The sequence below is a fragment of the Neofelis nebulosa genome, chromosome 6 (assembly GCF_028018385.1).
Source record: "Neofelis nebulosa isolate mNeoNeb1 chromosome 6, mNeoNeb1.pri, whole genome shotgun sequence".
In the NCBI taxonomy this organism is placed as follows: Eukaryota; Metazoa; Chordata; class Mammalia; order Carnivora; family Felidae; genus Neofelis; species Neofelis nebulosa.
Window position 1 is genome coordinate 128,333,107 of NC_080787.1, and position 19,216 is coordinate 128,352,322.

At 42.6% G+C, this 19,216-nt stretch overlaps 1 protein-coding gene across 6 annotated transcripts in view; it reads left to right on the forward strand.

Annotated features, from left to right (window-relative positions):
* ARFGEF3 (ARFGEF family member 3) overlaps positions 1-19,216 on the forward strand; it is a 183,751-nt gene that overhangs the window by 42,161 nt on the left and 122,374 nt on the right. For 4 of the 6 annotated variants that reach the window (XM_058735422.1, XM_058735423.1, XM_058735424.1 and 1 more), the window contains 2 exons: positions 2,018-2,099; positions 5,855-5,986. In XM_058735422.1, coding sequence (XP_058591405.1) covers positions 2,018-2,099; positions 5,855-5,986 — 214 coding nt within the window. The remainder of the gene's footprint in view (positions 1-2,017; positions 2,100-5,854; positions 5,987-19,216) is intronic. The other 2 variants (XM_058735425.1, XM_058735427.1) reach the window with 1 other exon arrangement.

Sequence of the window (19,216 nt, forward strand, 5' to 3'; positions counted from 1 at the left end):
GGTCAGAAGGTTCGGCATTTCCAGGTGTGCCCTATTTGCTGAATGTGGTCTCCACTCTTGTTTGCTGCCCTTAGTGAGTACTGTGTGATACTTACGGATTTTCAGCACACGGCCACTCGACAGAGACTTGCCCTTCCCCAAGCTGCGAGGCCGTAAGAGTTACGGGCCTTCATGCTCGCTCATTGGTCCTGCGCCTTCACTGGCAGATCTCTGAATGTGAAAGTTCTTTCACGGTGAATGAATCCTGATGGAAATTTGATTGTTTCAAGGGTTTATAGGTGAAATTCTGTGGTTATTCTGGCTCATACTCCATCTGCCTCTCATTCCTACTTCTCAACTTTCACCCTTCCGGTTAATTTTTCCAGCTTATAAACTGGTTATGATTAAACAAAAGAAAAAAACGAATTTGGAAAAATCAACTACTCCTGCTTTAACGGAGGGTACGGACGCGTGTGTCTTGTAATGGTAGTGAAGCTGGTAATAACAGTACGGTGACAAAATTCCAGCCACCCCGCTGGAAGTAACACAGTTGGGTAACTTACCCATCTGTCACAGGATGTGTCTAATGAAAAATGGTTGTAGAGTTCATCGATTGTCACGTAAAAGAGGCTATTGCAGCATTGGGTTGGTGAGGGGAGAGGTGAGAAGGATTGGGAAGGTGGATGTTCTTTGTGGTGGAGTCTGTCTTTGTTCTGCTGATGGAAGGTTCCATAGAAAAGCAGTAGAGCTGCCGGACAGATAGGAAGGAATCAAGCTATAATTAACTTTGTGTTTCATTGGGTTCTACAACAGTGGCCCTTATTTCTCCAAAGATGAACTCTTATAGTCTTACCCTATAGCTTTTATATTCCCTAAAGTCAATCAATCTTTCGGTTTATGCTGAATAGATAAAAATGATATTGCTGCAGTTAAAGTGGGGGTGGAGGAACCTGGTAAAATTAAGGAACATTTCATTGGTTATGCCAGTAGAGCTCCATGGGGAAATAACAGGTTGATTAAAATTCTTGGACAGTTGTTTAATTATTTAGAGTGAATGTTCTAACAGAAAGATTTTTTTTTTTTGGTAGCCCTTTTGGTTTATTCCTAACGTATTTTAGTCCCCATTTATTTGTTTTTAAGCTTTAAAATATCCAGGGCACTTGGGTGGCTCAGTCGGTTAAGTGTCTGACTCTGGATTTTGGCTCAGGTCATGAGTTCAAACCCCACATCAGGCTCTGTGCTGACCTGCTTGAGATTCTCTGTCTCTGTCTCTGTCTCTCTCTCTCTCTGCCTCTCCCCTGCTTGCTCTCTAACTCTGTCTCAAAATAAATAAATAAATATTTTAAAAATACCCCAAGTACCTCTCCACATAGGTCTTTTTCATCTCTCTCATGGCACTAGGTACTTCTCATTGGTCAGAGCTGTTGCTATTTTGTTGATCATTCTGTCTTGGAAACATGTTTATTAGGAACCCATCACAGAATTCCGATCTGCCTGATGGAGGCTAAAAAGCAAATTTACAAATTGTAAATGATTGTGCAACATTTTGAATGGGAGAGAAACTGACAAAATAGACTTTCAGTTTATATTGATGAGGCACAGTAGTGGTGGTGATGCATTCTCTTTGTAGGTAAGAGAGAGGCATGAGCAAGGCATAGAAATCTATTCTAATGGTGCTTTCTAGACTTGTTCACCCCAGATGTACCGGGTATAAGCAAGTATATTTAGGAAAGAGCAAGGCATGTTCATGGACTGGTAAGAATCCCACCATGTAATAATTTGTGCGTCAAAACAATTGTTTGAGAGTCCTTGTGTTGGCTCTTCCTGTAGCCAAGGCAAATGCTGATATGCTATCATTTCTGTTCATATTTCTTTAGCTGTGGCTTTTTTAGGTCCCTGTGCATTTTTATCGTTGGTTATAGTTTTTATGTATGTGTGTCACAGCATCTGGGAGTGGGTGTACATAAGGCTTCAATCATTTGACTGCCAGCTTTGCTGAGCTCATGTGTTTTGTTGTCCTTATTTATGTGTTTGCCAGGGAGAAATGCTTGCTACCTCTCCAGTTGGCTTTGGAATCCAAGAATGTGAAACTGGCCCAACATGCCTTGGCAGGAATACAGGTAAGGCTCTCACTGGGTGCAGTCAGGTGACAGAAATTGACAGGCTACTTTGGCGTTGAAAGAACAAATACTTAACATTTTGAATACTAGCCGTCAAAGACCCAGACCACAATTTGATTGAACTAGGTAATAACCACAGAGGACAGAGGATTTTCTTACATTTACCAGCGTTTCTCTGTGGATCGCATTATCTTGTTGAGCCTTTGTCATCTGATACTGATTCCTGGGGACCCAGCTAGGCTCGCATAGAAATGAAATGTTTTGGAGGATGGCCAGCTTTAGGAGAGCCCAGGATCTCTTGATCCCCCGAGAAACATCTCAAGTTCTATACCAAGTAAAATCTTATATAAATTCAACATCTGTGGTTCTGTGTAAGGAGAATTAATAGTAAACTGGAAAGATTTTATCTTTTTTCCATTTTACAGTTAGGTTAGTGAATGAACTCATGTGTTTTGTTTCCAGAGCAAACTTGGAGGGCCGAAAAGAAATTTGGTCTAATCAGAAAAGCCAGGGGTGCCTGGGTGGCTCAGTCCATTGAGAGTCTGACTCTTGATTCAGCTCAAGTCATGATGCCTGGGTCATGGGATCAAACCCCACACTGGGCTCCATGCTAGATGTGGAGCCTGCTTAGGATTCTCTCTCTCTTTTCCTGTGCCCCTCTCCCCTGCTCACATGCTCTCTCTCTCTCTCTCTAAAATGAAAAAAAAAAAAAAAAGAAGAAGAAAAGAAGACAATAAAAGTCAGATTGCTTGAACACTTTCCTTCTCTGAGCATTTGCTCCTGTATATTTTACACCATATGTAATAGGTCTAATTCGAACAGTGCAAAGGTCATGGCTATATAAATGCATTGACTTTGAAGCAGTTTGGTTTCTAAGTGACAAAGCACTGTGTAGTTCAAGCCTATGGGGTTTATGCAGTGTGGCCATGGATGGGTAGCATTTGTCAGATGTCTTTTCACATTAGTATGTATTATTTCATCCTTTAAGTCCAGAGAAGTCCCTAATGCCTCTTAAGAGTTAATACCTTAGATGGGGCGCCTGGGTGGTTCAGTTGGTTAAGTGTCCGACTCTTGATTTAGGTTCAGATCATGATCTCACGGTTCGTGAGTTGAAGCCCAGCGTCTGGCACTGGGCTGAGAGCACAGAGCCTGCTTGGCATTCTCTCTCCCCATCTCTCTGTCTGTTCCTCTGTCAAGTAAATAAGTAAACATTAAAAAAAAAAGAGTCAATACATATGAATGAGAAAACTAAGACTCTTCTTTTTCCAGTGGATTGGAATTAGATAATGTACATGTTAATATTAGATGTTTTTTTTGAGAGAGAAAGAGAGCATGCATGTACGTGGAGAGGGGCAGAGGGAGGGAGGGAGGGAGGGAGGGAGGGAGGGAGGGAGGGAGGGAGAGAGAGAGAGAGAGAGAGAGAGAGAGAGAGAGAGAGAGAGAGAATCCCAAGCAGGCTCCATGCTCAGTGAGGATCCCACCTCAGGGCTCAATCCCATGACCTCAGGATCATGACCTGAGCTGAAATCAAGAGTTGCCCACTCAATCGACCGAGCCACCCAGGCACCCCAGTATTCGACATTGTTAAACACCGTCAATGTTATTAAATACTCCTTGTTTTCTCCTTGGGCCAGCCATGAATATGAATGGGAGTTTGTGTTAACCTGTGTGTTTCCTTTTCTCTAATATTGTATGGATTTCCCATGTAGTTATTTCTTAACCCCCAGACACTCTAAGCTTACAGAACCATGTTCTTAAGGTCTTGCTTTAACTGTTAATTCTAATGAGTGGGCACTGGGTATTCTTACCACCGTCTGTCACCTACTGTCAAGTGTAGGCACTTTTGTAGGCCTTTGCAGTCTTTATCACTTGAAGTAAAAACAGGTTTGAATGTAAACTTTAACTCTGGGGTACCTGGCATGCACTGTGTGGTCGTGAAAAAACCTCTTTGGAAAGGATATGGCCAGAAGGTCAGGCAGTCCTAAGAAGGTTCGAAATACTTGTGTTCTGGATCTGCAGTGACATTCTGCTACAAGAGGGAGTCCTTACCCAAGGTGAATCGGAATTCCAAAAGTTCTTCGCTGCGGCTCTACCCTGAACAGGATGAGGACAAATTTAAAAGGGACAAATACAGAATCTTTCACCAGGGTCTCAAAAATGGACTGCCTCAGGACAGAATGGGAAGAATAGCTTAATTGGAGCCCTGGTGAATGAGAATTAAGGATTTCAGGGCAAGTCAGCATAGAATGTACCGTGACTTGCAGCTAAGCTCATTTGATCCGAGACTATAATTAAAATTATACATTGCCATTTTTCAGTTTTTGGTTTTAGGCAATAAACCCATTTAGTCATCTCACATAATGAGAATTCTGCTGGTGGTCAGTTCTAGGTCTGATTCAACAGCTCAGTGATGCCACCGAAGACCCCATTTCTTTTTGCCTTTCCCTTCTGCCACCTTAAACATTTTTAAGACTTTTTTTCCTTTCTTTAAGAGCAATGTCAGATTTATAGTGACATTGATAAGAAGTGCAGAGCTTTCCCATATACTCCTTACCCTACCCATTCATAACCTCCTCCATGAACAGCATCACTCACCAGAATGGTACATTTTTTTTTTTAAGTTTATTTATTTATTTTGAGAGAGAGAGAAAAAGCACAAGTTGGGGGGGGGGGCGGGCAGAGAGAGAGAATCCCGAGGAGGCTCCACATTCAGTGCAGAGCCCAACATGGGGCTCCATCCCATGACCATGTAATCATGACTTGAGCCGATATCAAGAGTCAGATGCTTAACAGACTGAGCCACCCAGGTGCCCCAAATGGTACACTTTGGCCAACGATCCACTTACAGTGACACACAATCACCCAAAGTTCACAGTTGACCTTAGGGGGCACTCTTGGTTGCATTATTCTTTAATGTCGGACCACCCTTAATGTGTGACATTCACTCTGGAGGCCGCATTTCAAGCAGGAGAGTATTTATGAAACCATATCACACCACGAACATTTAAAGATGCCTCAGGAGGTCTCGTATAGAGAAGAAAAGACTGAAGTGGACTTCATAGCTGACTTCAGATATTTTAGCTTAGTCCTCGTGGCTCCAGAGAAAGTTGAAGGATTTAGAAGTTGTAGGGAGGCGGGTTGTGGTACAACCGAAGATAGAATTTTATAGAAAATAAGAGTTGTCCCCAAATACAAAAGAGCTGTGAGGTGTAACGTTTCCTGAGAGACCTCGTGAAAGCGAATGTCCTCTCGTTCAGTTTTTGTGGGATTCGTTTTCTGCTGAAAATGCATGAAGATGTGTGAATTCGTGAGCGCTTCTTTGGTAAAGTAAAAAGGTAAACTTTTTCTGAAAAGTGAACTTGTCGACCACAAGACCTTCTCCTTTCCTGTGACAAAGCCACATTCAGAAAGGGTGTGCGTGAATGTGACCTTTGTAAGGCGCCGGACCCCCCCCCCCCCCCCCCCCCCCCCCCGGCACATTCATCCTCCGCCCCCACCAACCACGTGACCTGAATGGTTGCCGTGTTATTTAGAATGACTTACCTAATAGCAGCAAAAGGTCTTTGCCCAAACTGTTGACCAAGGGTTCGATGCGTTTCTCTTTTTCACTGGCACATGGCATGAGTTCTGCCCTACCGGCCTCCACCTACGTGGCTCCCGAGTACAATTACCCTCAGTACATACTAAGATACAACAGAATGAGGCAGCAGGGGGGGGAAGCCTATCTGTGATCACTGCCTTGTGCCTCTTTACAGAAGCTTCTGTCAGAAGAGAGGTTTGTATCCATGGAAACAGATTCTGATGAGAAGCAGCTGCTCAATCAGATCCTGAATGCCGTGAAAGTGACGCCTTCCCTCCATGAAGACCTGCAGGTGGAAGTGATGAAGGTTGGTTTGACGTCATTAGAACAGGAACGAGCTAACCCCTCCGCCCCCCCCCCCCCCCCCCGCCCTCATTGTTACCTTGAAAATGTCTCTGCGCTGTGGTCATGCTGGCACCCCCTTCATCTGGAATGCATGGTTATCCTTGCTTATGGTCCCCCAGAATTACCTGGATTGCTGAACAGAAATGACAACTGAGTAAAAAGGTAACTTTTCAGTGACACGTATGATTTTGGGCCTGATCCTACGTGTCTAATGTTGTTAGGTGATGTGTTTATCACTTTTTGTGAGAATGTACGTGAGTTGGTCCAGCTTAGGGTAGACCTGATCATTCCGGATATTCGGCTGCCTGTTTATGTTAAAACACAGCGAGGACCTAATGATGTTTTCCCACATACTAAGGCTTTGGAATAGACACTTTAGGGACAGGAACACCATCCTTAGGAACCATATCACGATCACATCTTTCTTTTCCATCCTCAAATTACATGAACCGTATCTTCACTTACCATTTTGGGGGATGGTATCTCTCCTTCCCCTCGCCCTTTTCCCTCCCTTGAGAATCACCATGATTTGGAACCCTTAATGCTGACTCTGGAACATGTCATTTCCTGTGAATGAACGGTGAGTTGGGCAGAAGAGGATGGAAGTCTGTGTCCAGAACAACACCTTGGTCAGAAAATCACAGCTGAAACCCCTGGGCTGGCTTTTAATAATGCCATCTGTTCATTTCCTCCCTAGAGGAATAAGCATAGAGAAATATTTAAGAACGGTTAGGTGTTGTATAATGGTCGATTTCTTCCCGAATATGCACTGAAGGATTTTTGTCTTAGATAAGAGATTTCACTCTTCTGGGTGTGATTTTCTCCGTTCAGAAAAGAAAAGATGATTTCAGTGATGACATTTTGTTAATGCCTTGGGCCTCACCATAGCCCGTAGTCCATGGGTGATTTAGTGGAGTGACAAAGAGCTGAGACTCTGAAGCTAGCCTGTCTGGGTTTGAATACTTACACTTATTCACTTTCTATTGGGACGTCCTCAGGCAGATTCCTTCATCACTCTGTGCCTTCGTCTCCTCATATATAAAATGGAGGATATAATAGCATCTACCCAGTAGGATTGTTGCAAGAATTAAATAAGTGATATTTGTAAAGAACTTAGCACAGTATCTGGCATAAAGCAGGTGCTTTAGAAGTGTTACATATTCTCACTACTTCCTGCCTGCTGCGGCTGAGTCATAATCTCAGTGGGTGCATCTAGGAATATTCTTTTTTTTTTTTTAAAGTTTATTTATTTTGAGAGAGAACATGTGTGTGCAAGCAGGGAAGGGGCAGAGAAAGGGAGAGAGAGGATCCCAAGCAGGCTCTGCACTATCAGAGCACAGCCCAACACAGGGCTCGAACTCACGAACCGCGAGATCGTGGCCTGAGCCGAAATCAAGAGTTGGACGCTCACCCCGCTGAGCCACCCAGGAGCTCTAATCTAGAAATATCCTTAAACACCGAAACGTTGAAAATCTCTGAGCTAACTGATCCTTAAGATCTTAATCGTCTTTAACTCTCTTTGATTCTGTAAAATGTACAGTTTTGCCTTGTCCTCTGACACACGTTCGGCAGCTCTGGAATCATAGGAACTGAAAAGTAACCACTTCTAGGCTTATTTTACTTTTTCACTTCTTCCGTGGTGCCACTGAGAGGCCAGGCCAGCTGCCGTGTTAATTAATCACTTTTGTGGCGTCCAAGTCCAGTCTGTTGAGTCGTCCTATTTTTAGTCTCCATATACTGGAGGGTGAACTGTGGTATCATGCTGAGAGACATATCTCACAGATTTCCCATTATTCTGGATATTCTCCCAGGAATATACCTTTTTATGGAATCCACAAATTTGTCTTAAAAATTAAAAGTACGTATTCTTCTTAAAGCCTTGGAGAAGCAGAATGTCTAATGGTTGTGTCAACAGTAACACCTGTTTTGAAAACTTACGCTCGCTCCCTACCTGCAGCCCAGCAGTGCCTTCTGCTAGCCTTGCTGGGGACAGGAGTTGACACATGTTAACTCTCCTGGAAATGCTGGAAAATCTATCTTAATCGACTTTCTAATGACACCATAATAGGCCGTTGGTACTTGTTGTTAATGTCTGGGAAGAAATAAGGCATTGTCAGAAGAAATAAGGCCATAATCAGACCTGCCGTTCTTTATAATTAGATTTCCAAAATGCTTAAAAATATAAGGGCCTTTGCTCGATGCTGTTATTTTTAACCATTTAAACATTGGAATTTGGGGGAAAAAAATTTCAGCTCACAACAAACCTAGCTTTAAGCTAATTTTCTTCTCTTTTCTTTTCTATGTTTATTTTTGAGAGAGACAGAGTATGAACAGGGAGGGGCAGAGAGAGAGGGAGACACAGAATCCGAAGCAGGCTCCAGGCTCTGAGCTGTCAGCACAGAACGTGACGCGGGGCACGAACCCATGAATCGTGAGATCATGACCTGAGCCGAAGTCAGACGCTTAACCCACTGAGCCACCCCAGCTGCCCCTAAGCTAATTTTCTTATAGTATACTTTTATTTTAGATAAACATTTTGAGTCAAGCAGCTAAAACATAAATGATGAGGTAACTATGCTTTAGAGTGATATTATTATTATTCATACCAAATGGAACTTTAGAGATAGCGGTCTGACTGCTTTGGCCCACAAGGGAGGGCTCCATGGTCATTTACTTCTGACATTTAGATTATTTGCGTATGAAGACCTATCCAAATTATAGCATTTCTCGCTTAGAAATAATAATAATGTTCATACCCTGTCTCTACACTGGAAGAATTTCTGTGGTCACTTTAGTACTCTTCAAAGCATGTACCCTTTTATCTTGTGATTCTATAATACTTATGATGGCCCTGTAAAAACTCTCAAATAAACCCTTGTTTTGCCAATACCATTACCATATTAAAATGTTCTTGCCCCTTGTTCTCCCTAAAATTACATGGAACAAAGAGAATTGGATGAGTCCTCAAAGAAAGGCTGGATTCCCAATACATGTGAAAGGTATATTTATCCTTGATGCTTCTACATAGCTCGTTCTCGTGATAAATTATCTAAACCGGGCCTTTCCTGTAAAACTCTTCTAGTCATTTGAGATAAATATTTTGTAGGTACTAGAAAATGTTTTAACATGAAATATGGTAGGCGTTTTCAAATGTTGGTATGCTCTTCAGGAGCGATAAAGCCACACCATGCAGTTTTTATTCATGTCTGTCTAAACACAGCATAGCACATTTTTATGACAAACCCCAGGTGCTCTATTTTAAAAAGCTACGCCATGCATTTTGCTCACATATTGCTATCTGCTAGTGTTTGTAAACATGAGAAATTGAACTGTGTCACACTCTTCAGAGTAGGTATGTAGCAGTTGTATTAAATTCCTGAAGAGAAAATAATATGGTTTGCTCTTTTAGAGGTTTCCCTAAGATTAAACTAACTAATAATGGAACTCAAGATTCCGATGGCAGTGTCCCCATTTAGAAAGAAGGCCCTAGACTTGCAATTGGAGGGTTAAGAAAAAAATCCGTGGTGCTTGCTTCTGACAAATTAAATTAGGTTAGATCACTTAGTCTAAGACCTGTTCTACAGGATTTTACTATCTAACAGCAGGGGGAGAAAAGGCAATTTTGATTTATCGAAATGGCCCTGGGATCTAAATAAAAATTTTATAGCTTGAGCAAATCGAGTATCAGGACCGTGGAATCAGAAAGGTTTTTCTGTAGATAGATTACCTTAGAAATGGATTAGTGGACGGCAGGGAGCTATTTAATATTTAGGTTCAACACTTGTCCTCTTTGGTGATATTTTCCCATGGTATCTGCCCTTTCTATAAATGCCATGCAGACTTGATAGGAGTCAGTACAAACTAATGACATCTCCAACTAGAGCAATTAGGACTTTTTTCCCCACCCTTCTTGCTGGTAGATAACCGTTAGTGAGGTTATTAACTCATAGAGCCAGCTGAGTCTTTAAAACTGAAGGGAATTGTGCGGCTGGCCTTTTCTCACCTAAGTATGTTGCAGAAGGGAGCATTCTGTCTGGGGAGGGCAGCCGGCTTTGTGGAGAAGGAAGGATGTGATACTGAATACTGAGAAAGCATTTGATGAATGTTCTGTTATTGACCATTCTACTTTGCATGCACCTTGGGGTAATAGAAATGAATACTGGTGGGATACTTTACAATTTTTAAAGGAGAAATGACAGGGGCTGATTAATTAACATTTATTCTGCATCAGACACTCTGGTAAGTACTCTGCATTCATACTCAGATCATACATCAAGGAAAGTGGCAGGGCCAGGATTTGAACTGTAATTCAGCTGGAGGCCGCGCGTGTGCTCTTAAACAGTGCGTTTTCGGGGCGCCTGGGTGGCTCAGTCGGTTGAGCGTCCGACTTCGGCTCAGGTCACGATCTCAGGGTCCGTGAGTTCGAGCCCCGCATCGGGCTCTGGGCTGATGGCTCAGAGCCTGGAGCCTGCTTCCAGTTCTGTGTCTCCCTCTCTCTCTGCCCCTGCCCTGTTCATGCTCTGTCTCTCTCTGTCTCAAAAATAAATAAAAAACGTTAAAAAAAATTAAAACAAAACAAAACAAAACAAAAAAAACAGTGCGTTTTCTTGCTTGCCGTCTAAGCCTATTCTAAAAGGGTTGTAGGCGGTAGCCATTACCATTCTCATTCCAAAGATGATTGAACAGAAAAATTAAGTCACAGGCTGATAAGGAGCAAAACTAACAGTGGTTCAGAGTCCTGTGTGTTTTCTGTATCTTTCATGACAGCGCGTTCTGTCACTAGTTTCAAGACTTAGATTCAAATACAAAGGGAGAATCGATGTCTCTTTCCCACTAGATTAGTTCTGTGTGTGTGTGTGTGTGTGTGTGTGTGTGTGTGTGTGTGTGTGTTAGAGAGAGACAGAGAGAGAGACAGAATGATAGAGACAGAATGGGAAAGAGAGAAAGATAGAGATCAGGTTGGGGGAAGGGAAGGAGAATGCCATTTGCTGTTGAAGCATTTTTATATTTTTTAACAAAAGCCAACCAAACATCTACAGAAAATACAAAGATGAGCAACTGATGAAAAAGAGCTGATGGCTATAGGGCTGAGAATCTGGGAGACCAAAGCTTCAGGATGTCCATTTAGAATTCTGGTCTTATAGTGAAGAGGAGAGAGTGCTTTTATGTACCAGCATTGCATTCAGTGCCTTGGCTGGGGAGGAAGAAATGGGCCAAATGGAAGGACTGTTTCTAAACCCCTCTCAGTTGTGTTTTAAAGTTTGTTTGTTTGTTTGTTTGTTTGTTTGTTTATTGAGAGAGACACAGAGAGAAGGAGGTGGGGGGGAGGGGCAGAGAGAGATAGAATCCTAAGCAGGCTCCGCACCATTAGTGCGGAGTGCGATGCGGGGCTGGAACCCACAAACTGTGAGATCATGACTTGAGCCAAAACCAAGAGCCAGACACTTAACTGACTAAACCACCCAGGCACCCCTATTCTTCAAATATTTGATTACTTCCTGTGTGCCAGGCACTGTGCAAGCGACAGAAGATCCTGTGGTGAAGAAAATGAAACCAAAACCAAACAAAAAGAGAGTCTGTTTGGAGACTAATGATGGAGGTATAAATTAATGAAATACATAAATACACATAAATTGTGATGAATACAAGGAAAGAAAAATCTAGGGACCTAAAAGTATATTTATAACGGGGCCTGATGGAGGGCAGATGAAGAGGAAGACAGAGAAGGCAATTCTTAAGAAGTGACATTTAAAATAAATAAGATCTAAAGCATAAGAATCAGATGGACAAGGGGATAGGGTTAGATAAAGGAAAGAAAAGATTGCTTTATTAATTAGAATTCATTGCAGTTGATACAGGGCAGAAGTTTATTTTCCTTTTTCATAAACTTACGTCAGTATTGGTTGAACCACATGATCTGAGATCCTTGTTTCCAGGATTTTGTTTCTCCATCTTGTGGTCCATGATGGTGCCCCATCCCCAGCCAACAGTTCACCTAGCAACCACCTGGGAGACACTTCTGAGTACATCCCATTGGCCAGAATTCGGCTGTATGGCAACGTTTCATCGCAAGGAAGGATGGGAAGTGTAGTCTTTATTCGGGCAGCTGTCTGCCAGAGTTCTATTCTTGAAAAACAGAGGGGATAGTGTTGAAAGATGACTGGCAGTCTTCCACAGTCACTTATCACATGAGAATTATAGGCTGGCGTATTCCCCCCCGCCCCCCGCTAGAGGCAGCTGGCTCATCGTCCCCTCCACTACCTTTCTTACTTCACTTTCCCCGGAGGGCAGGGGCGGCCTTGCGTCCAGAGAGAGAGGAGTTTAAGACCCAGTGAATGGCCTGCAATGGACTCTTTAGGGAAAGCACACATTGTAATCTCTCCAGATGGGTAGTCCTTAACTATCGGCCCAGGCATGACTAGACAATTTAGTTAGGAGGTGAAAACTAATCACATATTGTCAGTATTGTTTGTGTCCCTTTAGCACGAACCAGAGCATTTGGCACAGGGCTTACTAATTGCTTGTTAACATGGTTATTGACTCATGGAGAGGAGAAGGTTCAGTGGACCGCCAGGGTAAATGACAAGCAAAAGACACTAAACTTGTGATTACAGATAATAATCTGCGTGCGTTCAAAAATGAGAAAAAGCAACCCAGGTTCACACTTTAGAATTGAAATTACCTCCTGTATCACCAGATCCCTCTTTTCATAGGTGAATTGAAGCTATAATGGTCCAGTTACTCAGCTGCACTTACACAGTGGTTGGTAGCAGAGTAACTTTTTCAACTATTTCTGTTTGTGGAAAGGCTTTGTAGCAAGGCCCTGGTCTCCAGATATGTGATATTGACTAGGTGGAGAAGATAACATTTCAGGCCTGTGTTTAAGCTCACTGCAAGGTTAATGTGAATAATGTGGCTTCTGAAAAATAATGAAACCTAATGAGAGAAGAGAAATCTTTGGCAGTAGATAGGAACTCACTGAGGAAACTTTCAATGGCCGGGAAAAGGAGGAAATCGTGTAGGGTAACTGTCCTATGAAACAATCTTCAGATTCTGTTGTTTTTAAACTTCTTGATAGTTTTTCTTTTCAAATATCTGGTAGCGGAGTGGTAAGGGCAAAGCTTCTGGAGCTAGAATGCCTGGCGACCTTGGGAAAGTTACTTATCTGTGGCTCAATTTTCTGATCTGTAAAATGGGAATAATGGTGATGCATGCGTCCTAGAGTTGTTGGGTCTTAAATGAGTTAATATAAAAGAAGTTCTTACAATGCATGGCATAAGGTTGGTGTTAGATTTCATTTTTGTTACAGTTACTAGAAAAGGGTATGTGCAGCATGATAATAAAATGAATACCTCTAAACTCATTCAAATTTGAACCAGAACATTAGAAACACCTTTGCTTTAAGAGTGTCTCCTTCCTATCTCTTGTCTTCCTCTATAGCCTCCCTCTATGCAGCTTATAATGGTAATTTTCTTCTGTAGTAATGGAAAGGAAGAGTGTGTGTTTCATCATATATATTTCTGATTCCTACAAAAGGACTTCAACATATTTACTGTCGTTGAATTGTAGCTTTAAAAAGCTTTGTAAATTGTTATTTATCAGTTGTCCACCTAGATATATTTAGGGTCCTAATCATTAGCTGTGACTCCACAGTCTACAGAAAACACCCCACCATTTATGCCAGTAAATTTCTGTTCCACCCTACTAGGCAGAATTCATATGATTTGGATATTCTAGAAGACCTTTACAATTATTAAATGTTTGACATAGAGAGAATCAAGTTGGCTTTGGCCCTTTAAAAAAAATTTTCTTAATGTTTTATTTATTGTTTTTGAGAGAGAGAGAGAGAGAGAGACAGAGCTTGGGCAGGGGAGGAGCAGAGAGAGAAGGAGACACAGAATCCAAACTGAACTGTCAGCACAGAGCCCAACATGGGGCTCAAATCCATGAACCATGAGATCATGACCTGAGCCGGTATCAGATGCTTAACTGACTGAGCCACCCAGGCACCCTGGCTTTAGCCCTTTAAAAACTATCTCAAGGGGCTTGCTTGGTCATGTCTATAGGTATTGATTATAAAATTATCAAAAGCTTCATATGCATATGAGCAAACACTGTCTGAAATGAGGTGTCCATTCCGGGGAGAGTCTGAGAGGGAAAGAGAGAAGGAAGAAGTAAAGGTGTTGTCTGTTAAGAATTTACTTCTTAAAAATTCAGCTGTGAGAGTAGGTCAAAATAAGTGTCTTACAAATTAAACCGGAAAGGACAATTCATTGAACTTTTTAATTTGTTTTCTTTTAGACTTATTTTCATTGGCTTGTTCGGCGACTATATTTTCATTACCAGCAATACGTAAAACTTTGTAGGATTAAAAGCAAAATGTTCAAAGACGAGAGTTCCTAACCTACCAGGAAAGAGGTAACGATGTACACATTTACCATAATCCAAGGTAGTTGTGTATGTTGTAAGCAGAAGTACAGTTGGAAAACTTCAGAAGGAGAGGCCACGTTGAGCTGGGTAGATCAGCATTTCAAGGAGGGGATGGTACTTGAGTTGGACGTTGAAAGGTGTATGGAACTCCGATAATTCTATAAGGAGGGAGAGCATTCTCGGTAGAGAAGAAAAGCCCTGCAGAAGGGAAAGCACGGGGTGGAAAGTGGGATTAGTGAAGGCTAGTGAGCAATGAGCCTAGTTGAGAGAGGTTCTCTAGGGCCTGGTCAGACCAAGCAGACAAGGGACAATTCCAGAGCTGGGTATTAGATGTTAAAGTGGGGCGAGGTTTTGCAGGATGGTCTGGAATCAGCAAAACCAAGTCAGAGGCACTGGTGAAACGATTTATTGGAAGAGCCTAAGCAAGAGGTCCTGAGGACTTGAATCAGATTGGTGGCGACAGGAAGGGTCCAATGCAGCTAAGTGCAGAAAGGCTCACCCCAGCTGCACCGAGCTGATCTGCAGAGAGAGAATCAGGAGCGGTGGTCACTGGCAGTGTTGTAGGTGGTAAGTAGGTGGGGAAGGAAAGATCCAAGATGATTACAGGTCTAGGAGCCAGCGTTTCTGACTGAATGATGGGTTTTTAGGGGCCAGTTTAGGAGAGGGACAGTGACTTCACATTGTCAGATATTAAAGAATTGTAAATTTTTTTTTTAATGTTTATTTTTGAGAGAGAGAGAGAGAGAGAGAGAGAGAGAGACAGAGAATGAGCAGGGGAGAGGCAGAGATAGAGGGAGACACAGAATCCAAAGCAGGCTCCAGGCTCTGAGCTGTCAGCACAGAGCCCGACGCAGGGCTCGAACTCACAATCCACAAGATCATGACCTGAGCCGAAGCCGGACGCTTAACCGATTGAGCCACCCAGGTGCCCCAAGAACTGTAAATGTCTTAAAAGGACAATTTAAAGAAATACAAGTAATATCCCACTATAGTCTTTCCACAATAGAAAATAGTTTGTTGTAAATCCCATAAACATGACTGAGTTTTGTATGTTTCTTTCTAATCATATCTATTTATATGTTCACAGTTATATGCATTGTGTATATAGGATTTTATTTCTTTTTGCATTAGATTATTAACATTCCCACATGGCTGTATTTATTCTTTCAAGTATAATTGTAATGGTTGCATAATTAGAATTTTAGAGGCGGGGGAAGTGTTAGCTGTTTATCATATTAGAGAGTTAATGAGGTTAACATGGTTTTCATGGAATTGCGTATATTTGTTGGTGATGTTTAGAAGTCGAAATTAGGGACTGAAACTTGGAAGCGATATTGGCTCTAGTGATAGATTTGTGAGGCTCTCCTAACTCTAGAGGGAAGAGTTAGGAGAATTTGCCAAGGGAGAGAGTTTGGAGGGAAGAATAAGAACGGTTTATTTATTTGTTCAAGTGAATTAGCCAAGTTCGTTATAATTTATATGTACATATTTTTCTACAGATATCACTGGTACAGTACTTCCTAGAATTAGGTGCTAAGGGTGTATTGATGAATATCAGTGAATATCAGACTTACTACTGGTGGCAACAAGTCAAGGCCAGAAAAGAACCTGAGACATGACTGTATGCCAGTGAGTCATTAGAAGTGTTTTCCAAACTGAGTACTCAAGAACTCTAGCAACATATTCTATGGACTTAAAAGAATAATCTCTCAGAATAGCCATTTGCCAGAATGTGGGCAAGTTGAGCCAGAAAGTGATTTCTCAAATTACCTGTCACCTCAGCCTAAGATAAGTCCATTTAAGTCCTAAGGGGGAAAGTTTCATGCCTCAGGGCTGTATCTCAACTACCTCTTGTTGCCTTCAGTCCAGGATCTCTGAAGCATAGTGAAGGATCAATGGGTCATCCCAGATCACCTTTGAAAGTCCTGGATTCTGGCTCCAAGGCCTTTGGAAGCAGAGCAATGTTGTAGGGGTTCTTAGCTCTGTTCACAAGGCACATGGGGTGTAAGTGATCCCAAACAGTGGTTCTCAACTGGGGGCCATTTTGTCCCCCAGAGGACCTTTGGCAATGTCTAAAGACATTTCTTGTTGTCACAACGGGGAATGCCACTGTCCTCTGGAGGGTGAAGGCCAGGAATGTTGCTAAACATTTTGCAATACACAGGACAGTCCCCCACAACAAGAATTATTTGACCCGAATGTCCACAATATTGAGGTTGAGAAACTTTAATCAAAATAAGAAAAAAAAAATGCTTCTTGTGGGTAGCCCCATTTTAAATTTAGATGATAAGAAAATGTCCCCTGACATTCCGTATGCACTTTGTGACCGCCCCCAGCCCCACTCTGAAGATACACATTCCGCCGTTCTGCTGTCTTCAGGAGGCTGAGTCTGCTTTGTTGTTCGTGTGCAGACCCTGAGGGAAAGAATCTGTTTCTATCTCATGGCCAAGGTACCTTCAGCCGTTCCCACTGCATAAGTCTGAACGTGCAGAAGTGGGACAGGCCCTGCACCCGAGGGAAAGGCGTTTGGTGGTTCAGAATCTCCGTGCTCAACACGGAATTTTCTGTCCTTGTTCTTGCCATACTTGACAGAGTAAAAAAAGAACTGGGATGTTTCTGAAAAGAAGAAATTATGCAATTATTTTTAATTTTCTGAAATTTCATGCCAAGATACATGAAAGGCCAGAAGGAAATGTGCATTAAGTAACAAAGCTAGATTTTCAGCCAGAACCAGAGCTGGGGTTGGAAATGCACTTGGCATTAAGAATTTGAAGAGAGTCCTGCTCCTCTCCATGCACCGGGAAAGGCAAGGCCTTCTGTGGGCTGTGCTTAAGTTTTTAGTTACTTTTTTGAGCTCTAGTAGATTTTGTTTGCTTTGATTTATAAATAACATCTGGTACTTGGAAAAATGAAACTACAGTCACCTCAAGATGCCCCTCAATGTAAATAAGACAATTTTAATAGTTTTAGAAAGAGGAAAAGAAGAATTCCTTGTTCGTTCAATATGCCCCCATACCCTCGATGTGCCTGGACTCCCCCAAATCAGCTCACTTCTTGATGGAACCCGTGTCTCCTTCCCTTGGTTTAATTTATTAATTGTGTTCCAAAATGTTAAATTTAAAGATCCACAAAAAGATGAAAACAGCATTACAACTTGTGTGCTATGTGTTAGACCCGGAGAGGCTTTCCCAGAACTCAGTGTATTTTCCCAGTCCCCATGCCCATCACAACTTACTGCAATTCCTTACTTTATGACGGTCTTCAACACCAGGTGTTGTTAGCCCTGCGAGATCAGGGGTCATGGTATCTTTTTGGTTCAGAACCGTATGCCCAACACCTGCACTACATCAGATCCCTAGTAACACACCAATAAATATTTGTTGAATACATGAACGGGAGCCCAAGTAACACAGCACGCGGTTCGATGCAAAGCAGATACGTAGTTGCTACCCACTAAGTTCAAGAATCACTTCTTCACTCCTGTCTTCGCAGAAACGGTCCTGTGGAGGACTCGTGTGAAACCTTGGCAGAAGTGAGATCTTTGAGTCCTAAATTTTAGGCCACTTACCATTTACGACGTTGAGTACAAAAGGTGGGTTCTCAGCAAAGCATGGCAGATCTCAGAAAGGGCAACTCCTTCCATAAGTCTCTCGGGAGATGCCCTCTGGTTGGTGGAGATGATTTTCTCCCCACCCAGAGTGAGGTCCTGCCAGGCGGCTGGCCACCCCGAAAGGAGGCTTACTGAATTCTGATTGCTCTAACCAAGTCATGGGAAACTCCCGTGTGACTACTTTGTGTGGTTGCAAAATCTGCCTCTAGCCAGTCGCACCACCTGATTCCAACACTCTAATTCCTAGGATAGTTTTCTTCTGTACAACTGGCCTGTCTTAGCGTGTTACCTGCACATTTTACAATAATGACTAGGCACGTAGGTGCCCAGGCTCACGGAAATTCTGTGAGGCTGATCACTCACGAGGACAGTGTATCTGAGGGACTGAGCATGGGTCAGGATGGACCAGCTCCCAGGGCCCAGCGAGGTACCATAAACGTGGTGGACATCAAAAAATCCGATCTTACTACTAAGGAGCTTATCGATCTCATGAGGCATCGAGAGGGCACACAGATTTAAGTAGTATGTCTCAGCTGCTCCGTATAAATGCTGTTTGCATTTGCTGCCCATCCTGGGATCATCACGTCTGTAATAGTGGTATATGGTATTGTGCATTTTGAACAAAGTATTATCATTTTTCTGGTATTTTAATATGTTCTCTGTAATAGGCTACTATATTAATACCTAAATATAAAGCTTTGTAAAAAAAAAAAAAAAATACAAGAACAGGGGAGACAGGAGAGATACCGGTCAGATTGACTAGGTGGTAGGTGGGGAGAGCAGGGGTAGGACGATTCTCAGGTTTCACATGTGGGTGACTGTTGCCTTTTACTGCGGGAATTTCTCGCCTCCCTTTGCCAAATGCACCCCAGTCGCTCCATTGTTACTGGAGTGACGAGGCTCTGTCTTCAACCTTATCTCCACCTCGTTAAGCGTCTCCTTTTATCACTCCCGTTTATAGCTTGGCTCAGCACCTCTGCTTTTATTTGTGATTCGTTGGACTGGCCAGCCCTGAAACAATACGCGCAAAACGCTGAACCTTGGGCACGTAAATTGACACGCAACAAGGTCCCAGCCTACGGCTCCAGCACCATCTCTGGCCTCTACCATCGCATGTCCGTGCCTTTACTCGTGGCATTTCCTTGGCTCGAT